The 21246-nt window shown below is 52.9% G+C and overlaps 1 protein-coding gene across 2 annotated transcripts in view; it reads left to right on the plus strand.

Annotated features, from left to right (window-relative positions):
- FBXW4 (F-box and WD repeat domain containing 4) overlaps positions 1-21246 on the plus strand; it is an 87983-nt gene that overhangs the window by 64319 nt on the left and 2418 nt on the right. Inside the window, exon 6 of one of the 2 annotated variants that reach the window (XM_039481291.1) lies at positions 2443-2508. The exons of the other annotated variant lie outside the window; for it this stretch is intronic. Within the exon in view, the coding sequence (XP_039337225.1) occupies positions 2443-2508 (66 nt within the window). The remainder of the gene's footprint in view (positions 1-2442; positions 2509-21246) is intronic. 2 annotated transcript variants of the gene reach the window in all.

Raw genomic sequence — 21246 nt, forward strand, 5'->3', positions numbered from 1 at the left:
TAGGCTGGCGGGTATCGAAGTCTCTCTGAACATTGGAAGCCTGCGGCTGCAATCCAGTATGAGAGCACTAGAGTGGAACGGCCCAGGGGAGTGGGAGAGCTGCAGGTTTCGGGCAGGGGAGCAGCAGTGTGCAGCTCTCTTTAGATGATGCTTTAGAGAGTTGGGACGACTGGGAGTAAGGAGAAGAGGACCCTAATCCCTACCACAGGCTGGTTGGCGGTCAGAATGGCAGGGATTAGAGCTTGCGGTTCCTCCCACCTCTCCCCTCCTATTGATTTACCTCCATGTTAATTTAGACCTGTGGCCGCGGTCAAAGAGGCTTGTTGCATACCTTCTGTGTCTGCAAAGCAAGGGGCTTCTCTCTCTCTCTCTCTTTTTTTTTTTTTTTTTTAAGGAAAAAATCTTAAGAACCCAATTGCCCGCTTGACTGGTTCCCGAGCTGCTATTATGTTTCTAACCACAGTAATTGGCTTTACTAGTTATTAATGGATTACGTTAAAGGGAAAAAAAGAGACAAAACCCAACACCTAGCTTTGTAGTTCTAGGCTTCGTTGACCAAAATGCTGCCTACGAAATTGGCGGTCAATTGCAGAGTTGTTGAAGTGACTCTGTTTTGTGCCGCTCTGTACTTAACAGCCTGTCAGCATTTCCATTCTAACACCCCTCCTGGCTATTCTGTAAGGAGCTGGCGGTGAGGGCTGGCATGGGGCAGGGAACCTGGGCCTTCAGCATATTGGTTCAAGAGCGTGTCATGTTGGATCATGTCTGAAAAACAAATGCTGTGCTGATTTTTCTACGTTAAAGTGACATGGTGGCCACCATCAGTTACTTTAAAGAGGCTTTCCCCCACCTCCTGTAACGGCTGGAGTGTGGGTGGTGCCAGGTCCCCACCCCTTCCTGGTAATATAGTTGGTGGGTGCTAGAGTTTATGGCCAAGGGAGGGCTGATCTTTCAGCTGAAACGTAGAGCGAGAAGACAGAGAATCCTGGATTCCAATCCAGTTCTACCCCAGACTTGCTGGGTGACTTGGGCGAGTCATTTTCCCCTCTCCATGCCTCCGTTTCCCTTTCTCTAACATGGGGATAATAACGCTGGCCTACCTCACAGAAGGCTGAAGATGAATTAATTAGTTAGTTAAAGCAGTCCGAGACCCTCCCCGAGGTGGAAACTGTGATAAATCCAAGGGATTTCTTAAAAAATTATTCTGGCTATTTTAACAGCTTGGCTGTTCACCATCATCTGGGTCCTTATTCTGGTTTGTCCTTGCAGCTGCCAAGCATCCTGTGCCACTCCAGAGTACATTAAAGCTCAGCTTGATACGAGTCTGGATTTAAAGCTGAGACTCCATTTCCTGCATTTGAGCTATGCCCATCACTGTGATTTTGGGGGTATGTTCTTGGTAGTTTGTAATAAATTAGACCTTCTGAAAGATAATTTATAGCAAATCTCGTCGTAAGTTGATGATTTTCTGGTTCAGGATGGAGGTTGGCACAAAATGAGCAATGTGGAGAATTGCCACACGTGACTGAGTTTCTGCAATTAGAGGTCTGGGACTGGGTCCTGCCTTAGTGAATTGGTTCAAGACCAGGCATTGTAGAGTGACTTCTGGAGCCCAGAAGTACATCAGCGAATCTGTATTCATCACATGGGATTTTTGAACTGACGTTGTAGGAATGTGGAAATGAAGCCAAGTTATACGGCAAGAGAGTCCAATCCGTTATAGTGGTGGGTGTTTCTAACAGGCGTCTGGCCTGTCACTGCTGTGAAAGTGCTGCACATTTTTTGCTGGCTGATTCCACGCATGACCAGAAAGTAACCGTGGGGTTTATGCAGGGTTTATACACAGTTATGTGGAGTCCTGTGATAGTGGCATTGTTGAGGAGGCACTTTCCCACGTATGTTATAATTTACAGCGCTCCAGCTTTCCAGTCCGAGGTCCCCACACAGCTCTGCCAACGTTCCTAAGTCCTGACCTGCAGCATTCTCTGCTATTCCAGTCCTGGGTTCCTCTGCAGTGTTGTGTGTCTTGGCCAACTCGTGGGGATCCGGGGTAGACCTCCTCAGCACCAGCCATTCTCCTCCGTCAGATCCTTCCTCCCAACACTCCTTGGCCATGATGCTTCTAAAAAGCGTGACAGTGGTTAGGCTCCTGGTGTGCTGAGACTGCTACCTGTCACGCTGACCAATGTTTTCTCATTGGTTTCTTGTATTCCCCTGTCGGTCTCTCTGTGTCCATCTGTTCTGTCTTGTCTTACACTTAGATTACGAGCTCCTGTGTTTGTACCTGCACTAGCACACGGCTGGGGCCCCAGGCACAAACAGAATAACAACGTTCTTGGTGTCTCTGCTGTTTCTTGCCCTGAATTGGAAATGTTTTCCATAGCACAGCTCTTCTTCACGCTCCAAGGGGAGATGGCTGATGCTGGGTTTTTTTTTTGACAGTTCCTTTGTGACTGGGACAGCTTGCTGTGGACACACGTCTCCTCTGAGAATCTGGGACTTAGAGAGGTAAGCATGTGGCCAGACCTTACTGTGCATGTTTCATTGGCGGGGGCGGGGAATGCACAGCTGGGGCTGCCTGTAACCTGACTGTCTGCAGTTTGCCAGCTTAGTCATTTGTCAGCCATGGGGCAAAGGAAGGTGTAGAGGTGAGATCTCAAGAAAAGTGACATTCAGTTCCTCAGAATAAGGGGGGAGGGGGAGAGTTTCAGGGTAGACATGAGGCAACTCAGCTTGAAAGAAGGCCCCCGAGCCAAGAGGGAGTGTGCAGAGAAGAGGCCGGGATGGGGAGTGTGGTAATAATTGGGGTGCGGGAGAAGGGAGGGGGGGGATTGATGTCAGAGACAGGAGTTGGGGAATGACACAAACTTCAGATGTACATCTAAAAAACTTCCCTGTGGAAAGTATTCCACACCCGGAGATCTCAGCCGAGAACCGAGACATGGGCCTCTTCAAATGACTGGACAAAGCACTAGACAACCAGTAATTGGGAATAATTCTGTATCAACAAAGATGGGTTGGGTGATCTAAAAGGGCTTCTTCCACCTTTGTCTCCTGTGAGCTTCAAACCGTATGTCTACGTAACCGCGACCAATAGCCTTTTCCCTAGCCGTATCCCAGAGGGCAGTGTGTCTAGTGAACGGAACGTTTCCGAAGCCCCTTGCTCTCATACAACTCCTGTATATTCTTCCAGCTTCTGAAGATAAAGAGAGAGACATGGATATTGTACAGAGAGTAGGAAATACCCTCCGATTTTGTTCCACAGAACACAGTTCAGCAGAGATGGTGTGAAACTCTTTCACTGTACTTGAGTTCAGGTGTTAATATGCAACTTCTTTGGCCCTGAAAGTCCCCTTCTTCCCCGGTGCCAGGGATTCAGCATCTGTGTGCTCCAACATTCCAGTGAAAGGGATTTCCTATCCTGTCTTGTTTTAGTACAAAGAACAGACTGGCTGCAATTTTTTTCTTGAGCAGATAAAGAACCAGTTGACATAGTTTATTTAGCTCGTTCAAGAACAAGGGGGGATATTCAGTGAAATTAAAAGGTGGGAAATTCAAAACCCATAAAAGGAAACAATTTTTGTAGGCATGCAATTAGCCTGCGGAACTCATTGCTACAGGAAGTAATTGAGGCCAAGAATGTAACAAGATTCAAGAGAGGATTGGGCTTTCATATGAATATCAAGACTATCCAGTTATAATTAATTATAACACATTTAGGAAGGAGTTTTAAAGCCTCTTTTAAGGGCTTAAGTCAATCTCTAACTGTTAGAGAGCAGGATGAGACTTGGGGGGCAGATTATTCCACATCTGCTACTGTGGGTTTCTTGCACCTTCCCCAGGAACATCTGGTGGTGGCCACTGTCAGAGACAGGATACTGGCCTGGGTGGATCTGGGGTATGATCCAGTTTTTCAATTCCCACATTTGGAATAGCCCATAGTTGACGGAGATGGAAATGGCCAGCACCCCTGCCATGCTGAGTGTTCCCTGCTGCCTGTTCTCCAGCACTTTGCCTAGTCCCATGTAAACACCCCAAGAAAAGGGGCTTCTCCCCTTTCCTCTGGGAGATTGTCTCCCAGCCAAATAGCTCTCACTGGTGGGAACTGTTCCTTGATATCCAGCCGACATCTTTCTTTGCTCAGTTTCATCCCAGCAGTCCTTGTTGTACCAGCTTGTGCCACAGGAACTAGCTCCTCCTCAGCGATGTGTGTATTGTCTCTTGAAAGTACTTGTACATCTCCTATCACCCCTCCTCTTTGGTTGCTTTTTGGTCAAGATACGTGTTCTATACGGTCCCTCTCCAGCTAAATCGCCCTTTCAAGCAGTTGAGTTATTTTAGTTACATTTATCTGAATTCTTTCCAATTTGCCAACATTTCTCTGCTGTTGAGATGCCAGGGGCTGAGCACAGGGAAATCTGGAGGTCTAGTTCTGCTTAGCAGTTTCTGCTTGTAGTTCACCATGGTGAAGGGTTGAATAGTGACTTGGTAATTTCAAATGTGTCTTTTCCTTCAGTCTTAATACGTGGCAGAGGCTAACGGTCTGGGTCTCTGCATGGCGGCTGTCGGGGTGTAATGCAGTCTGGGAAAGCACTGGCCTTAGGACTCCGCACAGGCTGGGTTCCAGTCCTGCAGCTAAACTCCGCCGAAGGGAGGTTTGAGGTTGACAGCCTGGGCGTCTCTGTGTACTGAGGAGTGAACAGCACATGTACGACAAGATCACAGTAGCACAGCACAGCTGTACATGATGAGTGTGCTCTGCTTAGGCCTGGAATAGCAGGGAGGGAGGCCTTGCACATCAGGATTGAGGGGTGCTGGCCAAGCTGAGGGTGGGGGTCCAGGACTGAAATGTCAGGGGGGCTGTGGATTAGGATTGAGGGGCTGGAGAAATGGGTGGGGTGTGTGTCAGGACTGAGGTGCACTGGCAGAGCTAGGGGGTTCGGTTTGAGGGCTGAGACAGAAGCAGTTTTATTTACAGGCGCTGTCTGTCACAGCTGGCTGTATACGCTGCTATTCTATAGTTGTAGTTGATGATTTAAAGTTTTCAGTTTTATTATATCTTTAAAGAAAAACAAAGGACCTGTCATAATTGATGCTGTCCAGAATTAACCCTGGCACGTGCTCTTTGGCGAACTGGGTGGTGAGCTGTTCGGTTCCAGACTGGTGCGTAGATGTTGAGCTGATGGGTGCTCTTTGGGTGCATAGGCAGGCTCCAAGACCCTGGCCGTGCTGGGCCTCCGGTGCTCTTGAACTCCTGGCTGCTCTCGAATGAAAGCATCTGCCAGGAGCGAAGGGATGGGCTCCAGGGCTAAGGGGCTGGTCGATCCAGCAGCCTGTCCCAGAGAAGCCCAAACAGATAATAAAGCTGTGCAGAAAATAGGATTAAGGTAACAAGCAGGCATGAAGGAGTTTGATCTTTCAATAAGGCCAAAGCCTGATTGACAGGCAGATCAAAAAGCTGGGACAGCCAAGCCAATGGGCCTAGCTCATCGGGCCGATTCTTCCCTCTTCAGCTGTCCCAGCTGGAGTGCAACCCTGGGCCCTGTCTGTGGGGCTGCGGGAGATCCCCATGGTGGGCCGGGGTCCTGCGAGGATGCACTGACGCAGGCTTCTGGGGGGAGAGCTCACTTCAGTGGAAGAGCAAGTGGCTGCTGGTGAAATGTGTGGCTCGGGTGGAAGGCAAAGCAGCCCCGTGGGCGGCGCGGCGGGACGGACGACCTCAATCCCAGCAGTTCTCAACCTCTCCGTATAACGTCCCTCTCCCCAGCCAAAGGCCACTGCTCGGGACACCTTTTCTGAGCCCGTTGGCATTGCTCCTATGCTGACCAGCAGCAGTGTCCATAGGAAAGCACTATGGGCTGCTCCTCCAGGGTCTGGGCACGCTGTCTCCACAGCACTGCCAGCCCTGACTGGCTCAGGAAGCCAGAGACCATCCACGGGAACTAAGTCCCTGGATCTCTAGAAATAGCAGAGCCTCTCGAGCTGGCATGTCCTTTGCAAATGTACCTGCTCAGAGCTATTGGTGAGGGTTGAAAGGCAGCACCCATGCAGAGTGTTTCTGCTACCATCAGTCAGGCGGGGTGGGAATACAGTCATCACTGACCGCCTCTCTGCGAGCGCCCCGGGCTGTTTTCTGACCTGGGACGGCCATGCTGCTCCTCCTGACAGGCTGGTGGGAGCTGCATGTGTGTGTCTGAGAGCAGGTCTTCACCTGCCTCTGCTTCTCACAGTGAAACCCCCAGGAACTCGGAGCGTGGATCAGCCCCCAGTTGTCATGTCAGTGCTCCTGTTGTCCAACACCCGACACTAAGCTGTGGTGATCTCCTGAGAATTCCTGTTCCCTTGGGGTGGGTGGTCTCTTGAATTCTCCACAGCTGAGAGTTGGAACTTGCTGCAAAAGATTTAAAGCTAAATAACTGGAGAATCCTGATCTTCTTAGTTCCAGACTGGATAAATCCTTGGCTGATACTTGTACCTGTCATTCTTGGCATGAAGGTGTTAGGCCCTTTTCTGTTCTCTGGGGTGGCCTGTTGCTTCGCAGTGAGGGATGGGGACGAGGACAATGTCTTCACCTGGAAACTCCTTCTGAGCCTTGCACAGGGTTGGCTGGAGTTTGGGATGAAGATATTTGTTGGGGGAGGAGAGGCATGGTCAGCTGATGGCATCGGACCAGAGCAGCACAGGCAATTTGCAGAACTGAGTCGAAGGCAGTGGGATGACCCTGTAATGCCCAGTCATTGACTGCTGGCTGACATTCCAGCTGCAGGCACACAGCTGGTCCTTTCGCCTGGTGTGAATAAGACCTGTTGTTCCCAAACGAGTATTTTGAGGCGATCCCATAGTCTCTGTCCTCCGGGACATATCGTGGCATCTTAACGCCTTGTGCTGTAGTGACTGGAAGTCGCCCCGTTGCTTCAGCTTGACACTATTGCCATTTCGGTCCCAAAGGTGTTTGGGGAGGCTCTTAGTGCCCTGCAATCTCACCTTCGCAGACGTGGGACCATCGGAATTACCCCAGGAAGTTCTTGGATGGAAATCCTGGCGGGTTGCTCCACTCTGCCAGGTCTGAGTGCACTGGGGATGCTACAGCGCCGTCCTTATGAGAAATGCTGTTACGGTGCATCTCGTGGCGCGGCCAAAAGTGAGGGCAAAGAATCTGCGGTAGGGAACAGGCCGGCCTCCGCCGGGACTACGTGCCCCAGGCCTTCCCATCGTTAGCATGGGGAATTCTGAAGTTCTGCCTCGGGAGGTGGGCTAGGGCTGGCAACCAGGTCGTCCTGACTTCTAACCCCTGCCGTCCTGCTGATTCCCTCTGACTTCCCTTCAGCAAGGCACTTGACCTTTCTCTGCCCGTTATGGGGTATGACCCTTCTCGCCTGTGTCCATGGTGCGCCATGTGCCAGGCGCTCCCTCTCCATCCCAGCTGCCCATGCCCCCTTCGTGTTAAACCCTTCCCGAAAACGTGTTTTGTCGACAGGCGCTAACAGGGCTCAGTGAAAGTACTGGCCCCAGCCCATTTGAAGGGCAAGGTGGTGTGGGAAGGAACCTTCCTCGGAGTCTCCCAGCGCACTTGGTGTAGATTCTGAACTCCTTGGGACGTGTCTGCTTGTCTGTCTGGAACCGCACTGAGTTCAGGATCCCTGCTCAGCAAGTAAGGAGCCCCCGGGTCATGGCCGGCCCAATTACACCTCTGGGGTTGTGAGGCCGCTTTTTAGAGCAGAAACCCTGCCTGCCTTCAGGCATAGCCATCAGCTAACCCCTTGGGCAGGTTATCCCAGATCTGTCCATTCTGGGGTCTCTGCACCGGCCTGGGGAGCAGCTGGTTCCAGAGGGACCATTGTTCTGATCCAGTATGGCTGTCCCTGTGTCCTGAACACTTGGAATATGCAAAGCACCATGCTGTCCCTTTGTAAACCTGCAGCGTGCTGCTCCCCCAGCGGCACACGGGCCCTGAGACACAGGAGAAGGCATGTTAACTGTGCTAAGGTTAAACAGCCGCGGCTTCTCTCTTCCTTTGAAATCTCCCAACTCTTTCCTTTGAAAGCATTTGTGGCAGCTTGTTTTCTTTTCTTTTCTATTTTAGAGAACCCTCTAATTTCTCTTTTGGGTCCCTCCGTCCCCCGAGCCCTTTGAAATCGGCTTTACGCCGTCTCTGACACCAAACTGACACTTTGCGTTTCCCCACTTCTTATCCCTTTATGGCAACAGATGTTGAAATTTTGTATCCCTTTTATCTGTCCCTCTGCGCCCTCTTCCTGTAATTAGGTTTCCCTTGTTAGCAGTACAAAGTGGGCTGGTGCTGCCCGGCCTTTTGAGCCATTGTGTAGGAGCACATGTGGGTTGGTTTTTTTCTTCGGAAAGGTCCCTTCCCCCTTAAGTGGTAGGGGTGGTGTGGACGAAGGCTGCAGCTTTTTTGTTCTCCATTTATCTCTGCCACCTTTTCAAAGGGATGAAAAAGAGCGAGGGAGAGGGCGCACCGAGGGGAAGATGCAGAGCTGCATTTCTTGACCCAGTCAGGCCTCCTGCCTCCTCTTCAGGTGTTCCAGGCAGGGCCCCTTTGATGTCAGTGGGAAGCTAGCGCTGTGCACAAAGCCAGGTGAAAGGTGCGGGTCTTCACAAAAGCTGCTGGGAATAGGGGAGAGGGGAGTTCCAGGTGTGTGCACTGGGCACGCTGCCGAGAGGGCGGGGGAAGGTTCCTGCAGCGTCAGTAATACACCTCTGTGTGTGTCCGGGATCAGGCCCCAGTGCTATGAAAACAAAGCAGGAGCGGCCTCGCAGGACATGCCACCCGAAGGAGCTGCACCCGCACTTTGCTGAACTTGCTGCTGCTTGGCCTCTTGACTGATCCACTTTAGTATCTGTTTGGGTAACGTGAGCCAGGCCCCCCTCAGCTCTTGCAGGGGAGTGGAGTGGATGCACTAACAGGCCTCTTCTGCCTCAAACCATATTAATCCTATCTACATTTGTAGCTTTTAATATAAAGACCAACGCCACCAGAGCAGCTGGCAGCAGGGCTGGTGCGTCTTTACATTTGTGTCTTCACCTTTCTGGATATTCTGACTGAGGACAGACGCTTTAGTTATTTTAAATCCAGGCTTTCTAAGTCTCATGCCCAGTCCTGCAAGACTGTACTCGGCGTAGCCCCACTGATTCACTGGGACCAGTTGGGTGTGTAGGGGTACTCGGGAGAATAAGGGTTTGCAGGATCAGATCCGAGTTATAAGCTGTATTTCTGACTCTTCACAGAGAGAGTTTTGTCGAGGGATAGGTTTTGGTACATCATGGAAGTTTTAGATCTGTGTCTTCTGTTAAATTCCACCAAAGTCCTGCAGAAAGTGAAACCTTACAGCTTGGAGAGTTTAAACAAACCCTAGGGGATCCTCCAGGATTTTAGGATGTGCGGGGGAGGAGGAAGGGGAGCAAACCAGTTAAGTAATTTTGATGTAGTACATCCCACATGGGGAGAGAGGTCGCTGGTAGAAACTCCCACCAGAGTATGCCACTTAAGTCGGCTCCCTCTTGATAGTTAAAAATGGAGAGAGGTTGCCAAGAGGCGGGAATGATATTGTAGGATGGTAAACATCTGGCATGGATGCCAACTTTTAGGGCTCTGGAGACAGGGACTGAGAAATGGCTGTAGACCCAGAATTCACCCAGCCTCCTACAGTACCTTGGTTTTGCTGATTCGTTATTGCCTGGGCTTATGGAGTGTTTGTTTTTACATATAGCTGGTTACTTTGATAGAATCCCAGATTCTAATGCCGTGTTGTGTCCCCTTTGGATTATTTGGGGAACTGAAGTCCCGTATTGTCCCCAGAACTCTAAATAAAAGGGGGTAGTGGGGTGGGAGGTAATATGGTCTAGTGGAGTGGGGGGTTCCTCTCCCAGCTGACCCGTGGACCTGCTCTGTGACCTTGTGTAGGTCATGTCACCTCTGTTCCCTTCCCTGTGTCCTGTCTGTTCAGGCTGTAAGCTCTCAGAGGCAGGGCCTCTGTCTGGGTGCTTTGAACGACGCTCAGTGTGGCAGGGCTCTCGTCTTGGTCGGACCTTCCAACGTTACTGCAGTACAAATAGTCCTAATAAAAAGGACGCATTACGCAGCTGGATGGAGAGATCAGATCCAGGTTTTAGTTCTAGTTAAAAGAAAAATAGACGGATACTTTTAGGAATGAAGATGGATCTTCTGCCTTCAGGCACAAACTGATTGCATGAGAGATCAGGAAGGAATTTGAGGAAGGAAGGAACCTCTCCAGTTCCCCAGGTAACCCAAAGGCATTACCTGAGTTTTTCTTGCCTTCCTCTGAGGCATCCAGGCATTGGTCATTGTCAGAGGCAGGATGCTGGGTTCGATGGGCCAGCTATCAGATCCCATGTCTCTTGCGATGTCTCCATTAGCTGTATCCAAAGGTCTGAGTCTTGTCTGAACGTGTGATATCTTTTCCTGGGGTCTGTATAAAATCTCCAAAACCAGGTCTGGGCTCTTTTGTTCTCTGTTGATGGTGATTTTAACATCACCTCTCTGGACCCTGGCTGCAGTTGTCTAGGCTCCTCCCTTACCAGTGTTGACCTGTGGCTCTCCATGCATCTTCCCCACTAGCACAAGGTGAAGTTTTTTAGTCCAAGGTTCTCACTGCAGCTTCAGCCACTTCTTATTCCAAACAAACATGGGGCCAACTTCCGCCCTTGGATTGTGTGTCCTAGAGCACAAACTGTCCCTTTCACTCCCACTCAGACCTATTTATGACAACTTGACAACACCTGAAACAAGCCAAAAGTGTGTGTGGGGGGGTGAAAGTGCCTAGTGCATTGATCAGTTTCATCCCCAGGAGCCCGAGCAATCTTTATTTTTCCCTGGGTTGAGAGAGAATCAACAGAAGCCGGGGAGAAGAATGGAAACCAGTGAATGAGGAACCCCCTCTGCCGCTGGTTAGCACTCGCTCATTTAAACAGATGGCTTTGTTTTGATTGGGAGTCTCCATTTTTTTGTCTGCCCACTAAAGAAGACCTCCAGAGCTCTGTCCAGAAAGGAGCCCTACAGTTGCTTATTCCCACACAAGTGGTGCAAGAGGCTCTGAGAATTCCCTGCCTCTTTTCCTCCCCTGGCTTTTTTCCCTCTTTGCCCAGAAATCACAGTTTGAGAGAATTCCCCCCCACTCCTCCCGCTGGAAAGAAAGACGGAGAGACATTCCTGACATTCTTTGCAGAGAAAAGGGGTTAAATGTCTGAATTTGGGGGTCACCGTGTTATACAAATTGCAATCTAATCGTTTTTACAAGAACACACGTGTGCTAAGAAAAGGAGCCAGGGACAAGAAAGACAAGGGGACAGACAGCTTTTTTTGTCCTTTTCCCCCCAAGGTTTCAGGCTATTGTCATGTCCCCGTCTCTCTCCCCTCCTCACCCCCGAGAGGGAGAACATTGGTTTTATAGTTAAATTGGTCCGTAAAGCAGAAGGGCTTGGTGCCACTTCTGTTTGTTTTCCCAAATAAAAGCCCCAGCGGGGTCCCTTTTGCACCGTCGTGGCTTTATTTGAAGAAACTGGCTTTTTCCCATAGCCCAGCGTGTCAGTTTATCCTCTGAACTTAACCTTACGGGAACCCGGACAACAAAAACTCACAGGGTCCCAGAGCAGGCAAGGTAAAGAAATTGTATCTTTTTATTGGACCATTTAATGTGTGTGTGGGCCAATTCAGAGAAAGCAGAAGAAAAGAGGGCAAAACTCCTTCCCCAGCCCCTCCACCTCTGCTGTCACCACCCCCCTACTGCCCGCGGTATCCAAAAGTTTGCCTCCCTCCAGCTGGCTCTGGGAACTTTGCTGCCAGGGCACCATGGGGATCAAACCGGTCTCTGCAAACTCCGTGTGTTCCTTCCCTTTGTTAGTCCCTGCACCTTGGAACACTGCGCCCTACTGTGGCCCATTTAAGATGGAGACACTTCCATAGACTCCTAATCCCGTGAGTTCCCTGCCGGGCCTACAGGCCTCGGGTACATGAAGAAAGTACCATTGGGATAACGCTGCAAAGATACAGTGAGAGTAATCTGGGTGCAGGAGGGGTGTGGCTCCCTGGTGTATATCCCTTCATTGTCTGTCTAGGCCCTGCCTCTCCTTGGCATTTCCCCTGGTTCTCTGCAGCCCCTGTTGCTCTCCTCTGCAGGTCGCTTGGCAGATTACGTGCTCTCTCCAAGTGTGCTAACCAGAACGGGGCAAAGGCTACACGGGGCGTAATTTTATGAGGCGAATTTTGCTTCCTTCCCCTGTTGCCATTAGTGGAGGCTTATGACTTTCTTGAACTGATGTGTTCAAACGTCCAGATCACTCGCACTGAAATAATTTGTTTATTCTGTAGATCATTCACAGTTGGTTGGTTGCAAGTGTTTTGCTATTTGAAATCCACATTCCAGCTGCCTTGGTTAGTTGATTGGACACAGGTTACATGGAATCACTTTTCATCCTTGGTTGGTGGATGAGCATAATTCATAGAATCTGATTTCCAGAGTGAATATTTGTTCTATACATTCAAATATTTGGTTTTGGGACACACTCTCTGTTTTGCATACAATTAACTGTTTCCCTGAACACTCCTACCAACAAATTTAGTATGCTGAATATTTGTAGAAAGTGAACATCTGGGGGCTGTAGATGCCGACGAATCAAACTAATCTAAAAATCAGAACCAGTGAGTGGAATATTGCTGGTAGCATTAAGACCAAGAGCTGGGCTAAATTTGTCCCAAAGAAACACCTGGCAAAGACCTAAAGCAGCTGAACCGAGTGCAGAGAGGTAGATGTTTGCTTGTTTTCGGCTATAGTGGGTTAGAGGATCTTCTGAAAATCCCAACATTACAGTTACAGAAAATAATGATCACTCCTTGGAAGAGTGAAGGAAGCTTTCGCTTCATGATGGATTAACTCTGCCTTTGGGCCCAATCTAACCCCTTGATTTTAACAAGGCTGGATTGTATCCTTAGGTATGTCCAATCTTCCATTTTCAATTCTCTAACTTACTTTCGCCTTGCTACTGTTTGCTTTTCTGTATTTCACCCAACTGGGAGAGTGAAAGTCACCTGGCCACTTTCAGTTGCTGGTTCTTGTGACCTAGTAACGCTCTTGTGTTCAGTGTTCCAACACAAGGGAAGAGTTAAAAACAAAACAAAATCCCACTGGAATATTTTAAAAGTAATGTAATAAAGATCTTTGTTTGTCCAAAGGATCTAAACTAATGGAAATGCATCAAGGGTTATCTAACGTCAATGTCTGAACAAAATGCCCGTGGCAGTTGGTCCTGTCTGGCCTTAATAATTCTTAGATGCTTTCCCCAAGCCCCAGAGCACTAGCACCGTGTTCCCATTAGATGTCTCAGACCCGCTCCAGGAGCAAAGGAATCAGAATATTCTTATGCGACAACATCCACTAAATCAGGAAAAGAGTGAGCTGATTGGACCTCACCTAGGGCATTTCCCCTAGGGCCAGCTCACGGTTGTTCCTGAAAGTATCTTGTCCAGGCCAAAGACTTTAAATTGCCCAGGTGCTAGGGTTTCCAGCACTTCCCTTGGGAGACGGTTCTGCAGAGCGGTGTAGTGAACTGGGCTGAGGTTCACAGCACCTCTGCCGCCTTAAGCACTTGGGCCAGATTTGTAAAGGTGTTCAGGGCCCAAAGATGCAAATAGGTGCGTATGGGGATTTTTCACAAGTCTTTACCTGCATCGTTAGGCTCTGAATAGCTTTGAAAATCTGTCCTTTAGAAAGTACAGTGATGGGCACTATAGAGAGCTGCAGGCTGGATAAACTGCGGAAGTTGTGTAGTGAATGAGACAGGTGCACAGGAAGGGATGGCCTGGGACCCGGGAGAGATGGGTTCAGGTCCTGTCTCTGCTCTAGGCTGCCTATTGGCCCTTAAGTCCCGTACTGTGCAGCTGCCTCAGTTCTCCACCTACAAAGTAAGGACGGGGCTTCCTGACCTCCCAGGAGTGTTGCAAAGAGAAATGCCTTATTGTCTGGGATGTGCTCAGATGCTACGAAGAAGTGGGTGTTCACCCACGAAAGCTCATGCTGCAAAACGTCTGTTAGTCTATAAGGTGCCACAGGATTCTTTGTTGCTTTTACAGATCCAGACTAACACGGCTACCCCTCTGATACTCAGATGCTACGGTGGCCTATAACAAAAGGAAAAGGGTCCTTGTGTAGTGCTGGGTTGGGGTGATGTGCAGGATGAGCTCACTCCCTGAACATCACACTGGCTGCGGCCTCGTTCGCTGAGCAATGCCCTGAACAAAGCAGGAGCCCTGGAAGGGGAAACAGTGGCTGGTGATGTAATTCCCGACGGTCTCCTACTGCACATGCACAAGGGGGCAGAGTTAAGGCACCGTGGGCAGCTTTAACTCCACCATTTCCTCACTTGGCTTCACGAGCTTAACTTTCTCTTTCCTTTAGTTTTTTATTGAACTGACTCTCTGTAGAACAGTTTGTCCAAAAGATGTACAGAGCAGGTGTATTGCAGAACGGCTCTGGGAAGCTGGTCGAATGGTTGCAGCAATCTGTTTATCTGATGAATGTGGCACGTGCGTCTTGTTTGTGAATTTTTCGTTAACTGTGTTTGATTTTCTTGAACTTGTTCCTGCTGCTCAAACGTGTCGGCAGACGAGCTGTTGGCAAACCGTGGCCACCATCTGAACTGGCTGCTATTCATTTCTACTGCCGCGTGATTGGCCACGTTGGCCAACGGGTAAGGTCTCTGCTCCCTGATTGAGTGTAAGGGGAGAGGAGAATGGCTTGTGAAAGTCACCGGCGCCGCTTCAGTGTAGACATCCCCCAAAGCGATGGGAGGGGTTCTCCCGTCACTGTTGGTAATCCAGCTCCCCCACTGGCACTGGGATGATGGAAGAATTCATCTACTGACCTATCGCTGTCTCCATCAGGGGTTAGGTTGGCATAGCCGTATCTCTTGGGTGTGGTAGCTGTGCCGATGTAAATTGCCAGGGTAGAGCAGCCCTGGGAGAAAGCAGGAGCAGTTTGTGCAAGAGCTAATGCAGGGGGGGCATTTTAACCTTTTACAGCTTGAGTCAGGCCAGGAGATGGATACGTCTGTTAGAAGAATGAGAGGCTTGTGATTTTGTAGGCTGGGCTCAGAGTCCGCATTACCTTTCCTTTCTCGCGTTCGCACAGCACAATCAGGTGTGCATTCGTGCGTGCTCTCATCCGCAGAGGCCTTGTCTGTCTTACTGAATTGCCCCAGGCCAGGAGCTTCCTGAAACATCTTCACTGTGCTGAACAGGGCGGGTGAAATGTTACACTGGATTAGGTACAGGCTTTGCTGTAGCCTGGCTTCAGGGAGGGAACTGTTTCCCTTGAGATCTGGTGCACCATGCAATAGAAAATGTACCAGTTCCATAAACGAGCTAGGTGCCAGTTCTGGAGAGGGAAGTTTGGTTTCTGAATTTAAATCGCACTTCTTAGAATGCAGGAAACTATGTTGTCGATTCCTCCTTCCTGGGCACATGGGCCCTGGACCTCTTGCTCATTAACCCGCAGAACTAAATACAGCAAAACTCATCGCTGTGACTTTGTGTTTCCTCAACACATGGACCAGGGGTCACCCAATGAAATTAGTAGGCAGCAGTTTTAAAACTAACGTAAAGAAGTATTTCTTCACCCAACGCACAGTCAACCTGTGGAACTCCTTGCCAGGGGATTTTGTGAAGGACAAAAGTATAACTGGGCTCCAAAAAGAATTAGGTAAGTTCCTGGAGGACGGGTCCATGAATGGCTATTAGCCAAGATGGCCACGCGCTGGCTGTCCCTAAACCTCCAACTGCTGGAAGCTGGGAATGGGCGATGGGATGGGTCACTCGATAATTGCCTGTTCTGTTCATTCCCCGTGAAGCACCTGGAACTGACAGCTGTCAGAGACAGGATCCTGGGCTAGACGGACCATTGGTCTGAACCAGTCTGGACGTTTTTAGTGACTTCCCCACACTTGCATTCCTTTCCCAGCTGCCCCCCAACGCTGTAATCCGTGGAGGGATTTCCCCGCTGGGCGGGGAAGGGAGAGAGAGGGGAACTTCCTAGCTCTGCTTTTGGGTACTGCAGCGATGGGGCAATGTGGAAATACCCACCACGGAGGCAGCCTTCCCTCGCGAAGCAGGCGAGCGGCCTGGCTGGGCTCTAGTGCCCGGGAGTTGAGGGTTAGCGCAGGGCTCGGGATGACAGTAGCATCACCCCTTCAGCCCAGTCCCCCGAGCTAGGGGCTGACTCGGGGCTGGGGGCCAGGGAGAGGAAGGCCGCTCGCCGATCCTTTTGCCCCGACGGAGCAGGCCCCAGTGCTCTGTCTGGCTAGACCAGGCCGGGGTTCACTGGGGGCGGGATGCTGTTCCCCAGCACCAGAGGCTGGGAGCTGCGTGGCTGAGCCCAGCTTGTGCAGTGACCGTGTTCTTGTGATGGCCAGCGGGTCCCCAATACGCACCCGAAGGAGCGAGCGTTGGCTAGTGGAAGCAGCAGGGCCTCGAGTCGGGTCCGGGGTCTGTCCCTGGCGGTGCAGCAGAGCGGCTGGTGACCTTCCCCCCGGAGTAAATCCCAAGTGGAGTGGGTCCCGGCCCCCTCCCGCTCTGCTGGCTGCTTCTCCCATCAGTGCAGCTCCATTGGCTCCGTCCCCCCCCCCCCAGCCTTTCATCTCCTATTTTTAACAAACAAACAAACATAAATGAAACCTATACAGAGGAGCCCAGACACCTGCCCTGAGAGCACGCCCGGCCGCCCGCACATTACAGGCTCATTAGCGGGGGGAGAAACAAACAGTGGGGGAAATAAAAAGCAAACGGGCGGCCCCAACATACACAGGCCGGGCAGCCCGGGGGCCCGGTGGAAGCAGATGTTCAGCTAATGAATGCGGCTGTACCGTGTGCAGGCCGGGCCGGGCCGGGCCGGGGCACTGAACAGACCACTTGGAAGTGGGCTGAGTGCTAGCAGAGGCACCGGGGCCCTGCTTTGCACAAGCCCTTCTGCAAACGACCACTTGTCGCGTGGAGCAGGGAGCTCTGAGGGGCGCTGAGCGATGGGATTGCGGGTGCGTCGGGGGAAAGACGCGGACGGGGGTGAACGTCTCTGAGCGCTGCTCGGGGGGCGCGTACTGAGCAGCCAGGCTGATCAGAACATTGATTCCCCCCCCCCAATCCCGCCTCCTCAGAGCGAGACGGGGGGGTTGTGCTCAGTGCCCAGCATGCTGAGGCGGAAGTGGGGGGGCCTAGGCTTCGCCAGGGCCCCCCAGTCTGGTGAGTGCCAGGAAAGGACTGGATGGAGGAAGGGGAGCTAGAGGGACGGGGGGGGAGAGGAGAGAGCCGGGCGGGTCCTGTCCCTGAGATGTGACCGTCAGATGCTCCCGGCCCTGAAAGGGTTCCAGGGATTGGCCTTTGGGGGTGGCAGTGGTGGTGCTGCCCCCCACCTCCCCATACACTCTGTGCTGTGGGGAGGGTGGTTTGAGCTCTGCTAGCTGGAGGCAGGCAGGTAGCACTCCAGGTGTGTGTGTGTGTGTGTGGGGGCTGTACTCTCCTTGCTCCAGCACAGACCCAGCTTGCAATTGTCCCCTCCTGTTCGTGCAGGGTCAGTCTGTCTGGGGGTGGGGAGGGGAGAAGGTCTCCCCAACAGCTGGTTGTGGACAGCGGACACGCAAGCAGCCCTGCTGAGCAGTCCAAGAGCCAGTGAGGGAGGACGCGAGCAGCTGGGGGTGCTCAGAGCCTCCGGGATCGGGGTCTGTGTGCTCCCCTTTTCCCAGCCGGCTGCCTGCTTCCTCTCCGCCCATGAGCGGGCGTCTGGCGCTGGAGCGCGGGGCTCCCTGCCTGGCCCCAGAGGTGTCGCTGAGACCTTAAGTGATAGTTGCCTTCGCACCTCGGAGTGGGGAGGGCTCAGGTTCAAGTCTGAGCGGAGAAGCCTGAGTGGGCTCCGTCTGCCAACACCTCCCCTGGGCTGGCGGAGCAGCGAGGTGCTGACGGAGGGGCAGGCTCCAGGCACGACAGACCGCGCCAGAGCAGCAGGTGCTGCAGAGCAGGCCGAGGACGGCCCTCCCTCACTGCGCGGGTTCCCACCTGCCAGGTGCGGCACTGCGTGTGGCATGGCTGCTGGCATCCGAGCGCTGGCCCCAAGGGGCACTCGCGGCTGCTTATTCGGGCTTCCTGGGGCAGGGACTCCGCTGCCCCGTTGGCTCCTCCATCCCAGGAAATGCCCACCCCTTCCCTGGGCTGTGCAGGTCAGACAGGAGGATCCAACGCTGCCTTCTGGCCTCGGGATCGATGTCTCCATCTGCCCCCTAGCGTGTATGTGCGAGGAGATCACCCCCCTGCACTGCAAACCGGTGCCCTCCCCAGCCAGGCGCCAGCTCCTGTTCTGGCTTCCCCCGGCCTCCTTCAGGCTGCTCGCCTTCGGCCCGACCCCCTTGCACCTGCTAGACAGTCATTTGCTTGGGAGAGAGAGAACAGCACGTGGGAGGTGCCACCGGCCATGTCTCCTTAGTAACACGCCAAGCACCAGGAGCGGGAAAGAACAGAGCAGAGCTCTACCCTACAGGAGCCAGCCCATGGGCTGGGACCCCAGACTACCCCAGGGCCCCGTCCAAGGGGGACGCGTAGTGCTGAGTACTTTCCTCCCTCAGTAAGGGTAGGTCTACACTTACCTGCCGGGTCGGCGGGTAGCGTTCGACTTCTCGGAGTTCGAACTAGCGCGTCTCATCTAGACGCGATAGTTCGAACTCCGAACGCGCTCCCGTCGACTCCGGAACTCCACCACCGCGGAGTCGACGGGGGAGCCGCGGACTTCGATCCCGCGGCGTCTGGACAGGTAAGACGTTCGAACTAAGGTCGTTCGAGTTCAGCGACGCTATTCGGGTAGCTGAACTTGCGTACCTTAGTTCGACCCCCCACCCTAGTGTAGACCAGGCCTAACTGAGTTAATTGCTGCCCTGCCCAAGGTGTGAAGTGTAATAGCAGGGCCAGGTGTCAGAACTAGCGATGCTGTCTCCATACATCAAATCAAGCTGCCAGCCTGGCAGCACAGCCTGATCTGCTGGCAGGGCTCTGCCGCGTCCCAGGACTCGCGCGGCAGGACGGGGCTGGCCGCGTGCTTGCAGATGCACAGTGCAGACAAGGTCGCCGCGTGTTTCGCTCAGCTGTATCCTCAGCCGGCCGAGGGGATGAAGAGCTGCCCTTGGCCAGCAGACCGAACGGGGCCTAGGCAGTGTAGGGACAGGCCGGCAATTTCTGAGCCAATCGGAACCTCTTGGCTCCCAGTTGCAGACTCTTGGGAAGCTCTGAAATGTTGACTCCCTCCCTTCGGTATATTGCACGGGGGGATGTGTTCACACGGGGGCTGCGCGGTCTAGTGGACAAGGCACGTTACTCGGAGCTGGGGCTCTTGCTGTGTGGCCTTGGACCCCTCCCTTGGGTGCCGAGGAGGAGGCCTGTTTGGAAGCAGGGAAGGCCTGCGATCTCAGGGCAGAGCATCTCCTCGGGAGACGTCGGCCCTCTTCCCTGCACGCGAGGCTAGAGCTAATAGGAGCAGATACGCCCACAGGGCAGGGCCGTGTTTACACAGTAGCTTTTATGCCCCATATCTGTCACCTCAGTCCTCCAGTGCGTCAACTGGAGACCAAGGCCCAGGATTGTGTCTTTCCTCTACCCTCCCTCAGCCCCGCCCTCTCTGAGCTGGTGGCACTGCTTCCAGAGAGAGCTGGGCCCAGGGTGCTGCCCGGGGCAGCTGGAACAGGCAGGAAATGGATCTCCGTCTCTCTCCTCTCTGCGGCCCCTGCACCACAGTGTCTGAGCACCTGCCAAGTGCTTCGCAGACACTCTTGGGAGGCAGGGAACTATCACCCCCATTTTACAGATGGGAAAACCAAGGCACAGATGACATAATTTGTCCAAGGCCTTTCAGGAGTCTGTGGCAAAGCCAGGACTGGAGCCCAGATCTCCCCCGAGTGCCTTAGGGAAAGGCCAAGCAGCCTCCCTCTTTCTCCTGGGCCCGCTGAGCTAACGCACAGTGGTCTGGGATTGTGGGGGGGCCAGCGCTGCGGCCGGGAGGTGAAGAGAGACGCTGCTGCCCTTGGGAAGGGAGCAGAAGGCCAAAGCTCTGTGGTGTCGGAGCCACGCAGCCAGGCCAGAGCACAGCTCCTGCATCTCCCCCTGCCCGACGTGCCCACAGGTGCAGGGCTGCCGAGGGGCAGAGTGAAACCCTTCTTGTAAAGGGTTAATGTATTGCAAGAGGCTGTGAGGCCTGAAGGCTGGATTCCCCAGATCCCTCGCCCGGAGAAACACAAAGTCCAATAACCCAGCACCCCTGGATTCATGTCGGGGGGATTAATTCCTGCACTTGATGTTAAAGCTTGTCCGAGAGGTTTGCATGGGGGGGCCATCACTAGGGCTGGCTGGCCTCTTTAAATGGTTGCTAGGGGCCTGGCATCAGGGGCCGGTGTGGTTGCCCACAGTCACGGTCACGGAGGGAATTACGCAGCCACAAAGAAATGGTTATTCTCCATAATCTGCTCTTTGGAGAGCGACTGGGGGAACCAGGCCGGCCCCAGCATGCAGCCAGCGCTGTGATCATAGAAGCGTGCTGGCTGCAGAGATCGGGGCAGGGCTCGCCTTCTGATCTGGGGACACCCCTGCTCCAGCCGCTAAGCTGCTTTAGCAGCTACTTCTCTCCCGGGACACAAAGGTGTTTGCTTGTTTTAACATCTCCCGGGACTCTCGTTCGCCCTTTGTGTGGTCTTTATCCCCCGGCGGCTTTAGCCCAGATTACAGACGGAATTAAGGCATTTGCCTAGGATGCCTCAGAACTGTGTGACACTGGATCAAGGCGCAGAAAGTAACAAAATAACTGGGGGGGCTGGCAGTGACCCCCCCGGCAGGGCCCCTTCTCTGCTTTCAAGAGCCCTCCATTGTGCTGGGAACCGGGAGGCTGGTTCAGACGGTGGCCGTGCGGCGGCTTTCAAAGGCAGGTGCTCGGGGGTTCATTGTCCCGTTTGGATTAGGCCCCTAGCAGGAAGAAAAGGAGGGTTTGGCCCCTCCGAGCAGCTGGGCAGGGTCTCCCCGGTGCGGCCGAGAAGCTGCGGTTGGCTGGTGTCTTTGGCCTGTGGGCGGCGGGAGGGTCGAGCTTGAGAGGAGCCAGCCCTGGTCTGGGATGTGCCAGGAGCCGCAGGGGGTCGCTGCCCTGAGGACAGGGATTCCCAAGCCACCTTGCTCAGCAGCCCTGGGCGCAGCCGCTCCGC

Source organism: Mauremys reevesii, linkage group 7 (genome assembly GCF_016161935.1).
Source record: "Mauremys reevesii isolate NIE-2019 linkage group 7, ASM1616193v1, whole genome shotgun sequence".
Lineage (NCBI taxonomy): Eukaryota > Metazoa > Chordata > Testudines > Geoemydidae > Mauremys > Mauremys reevesii.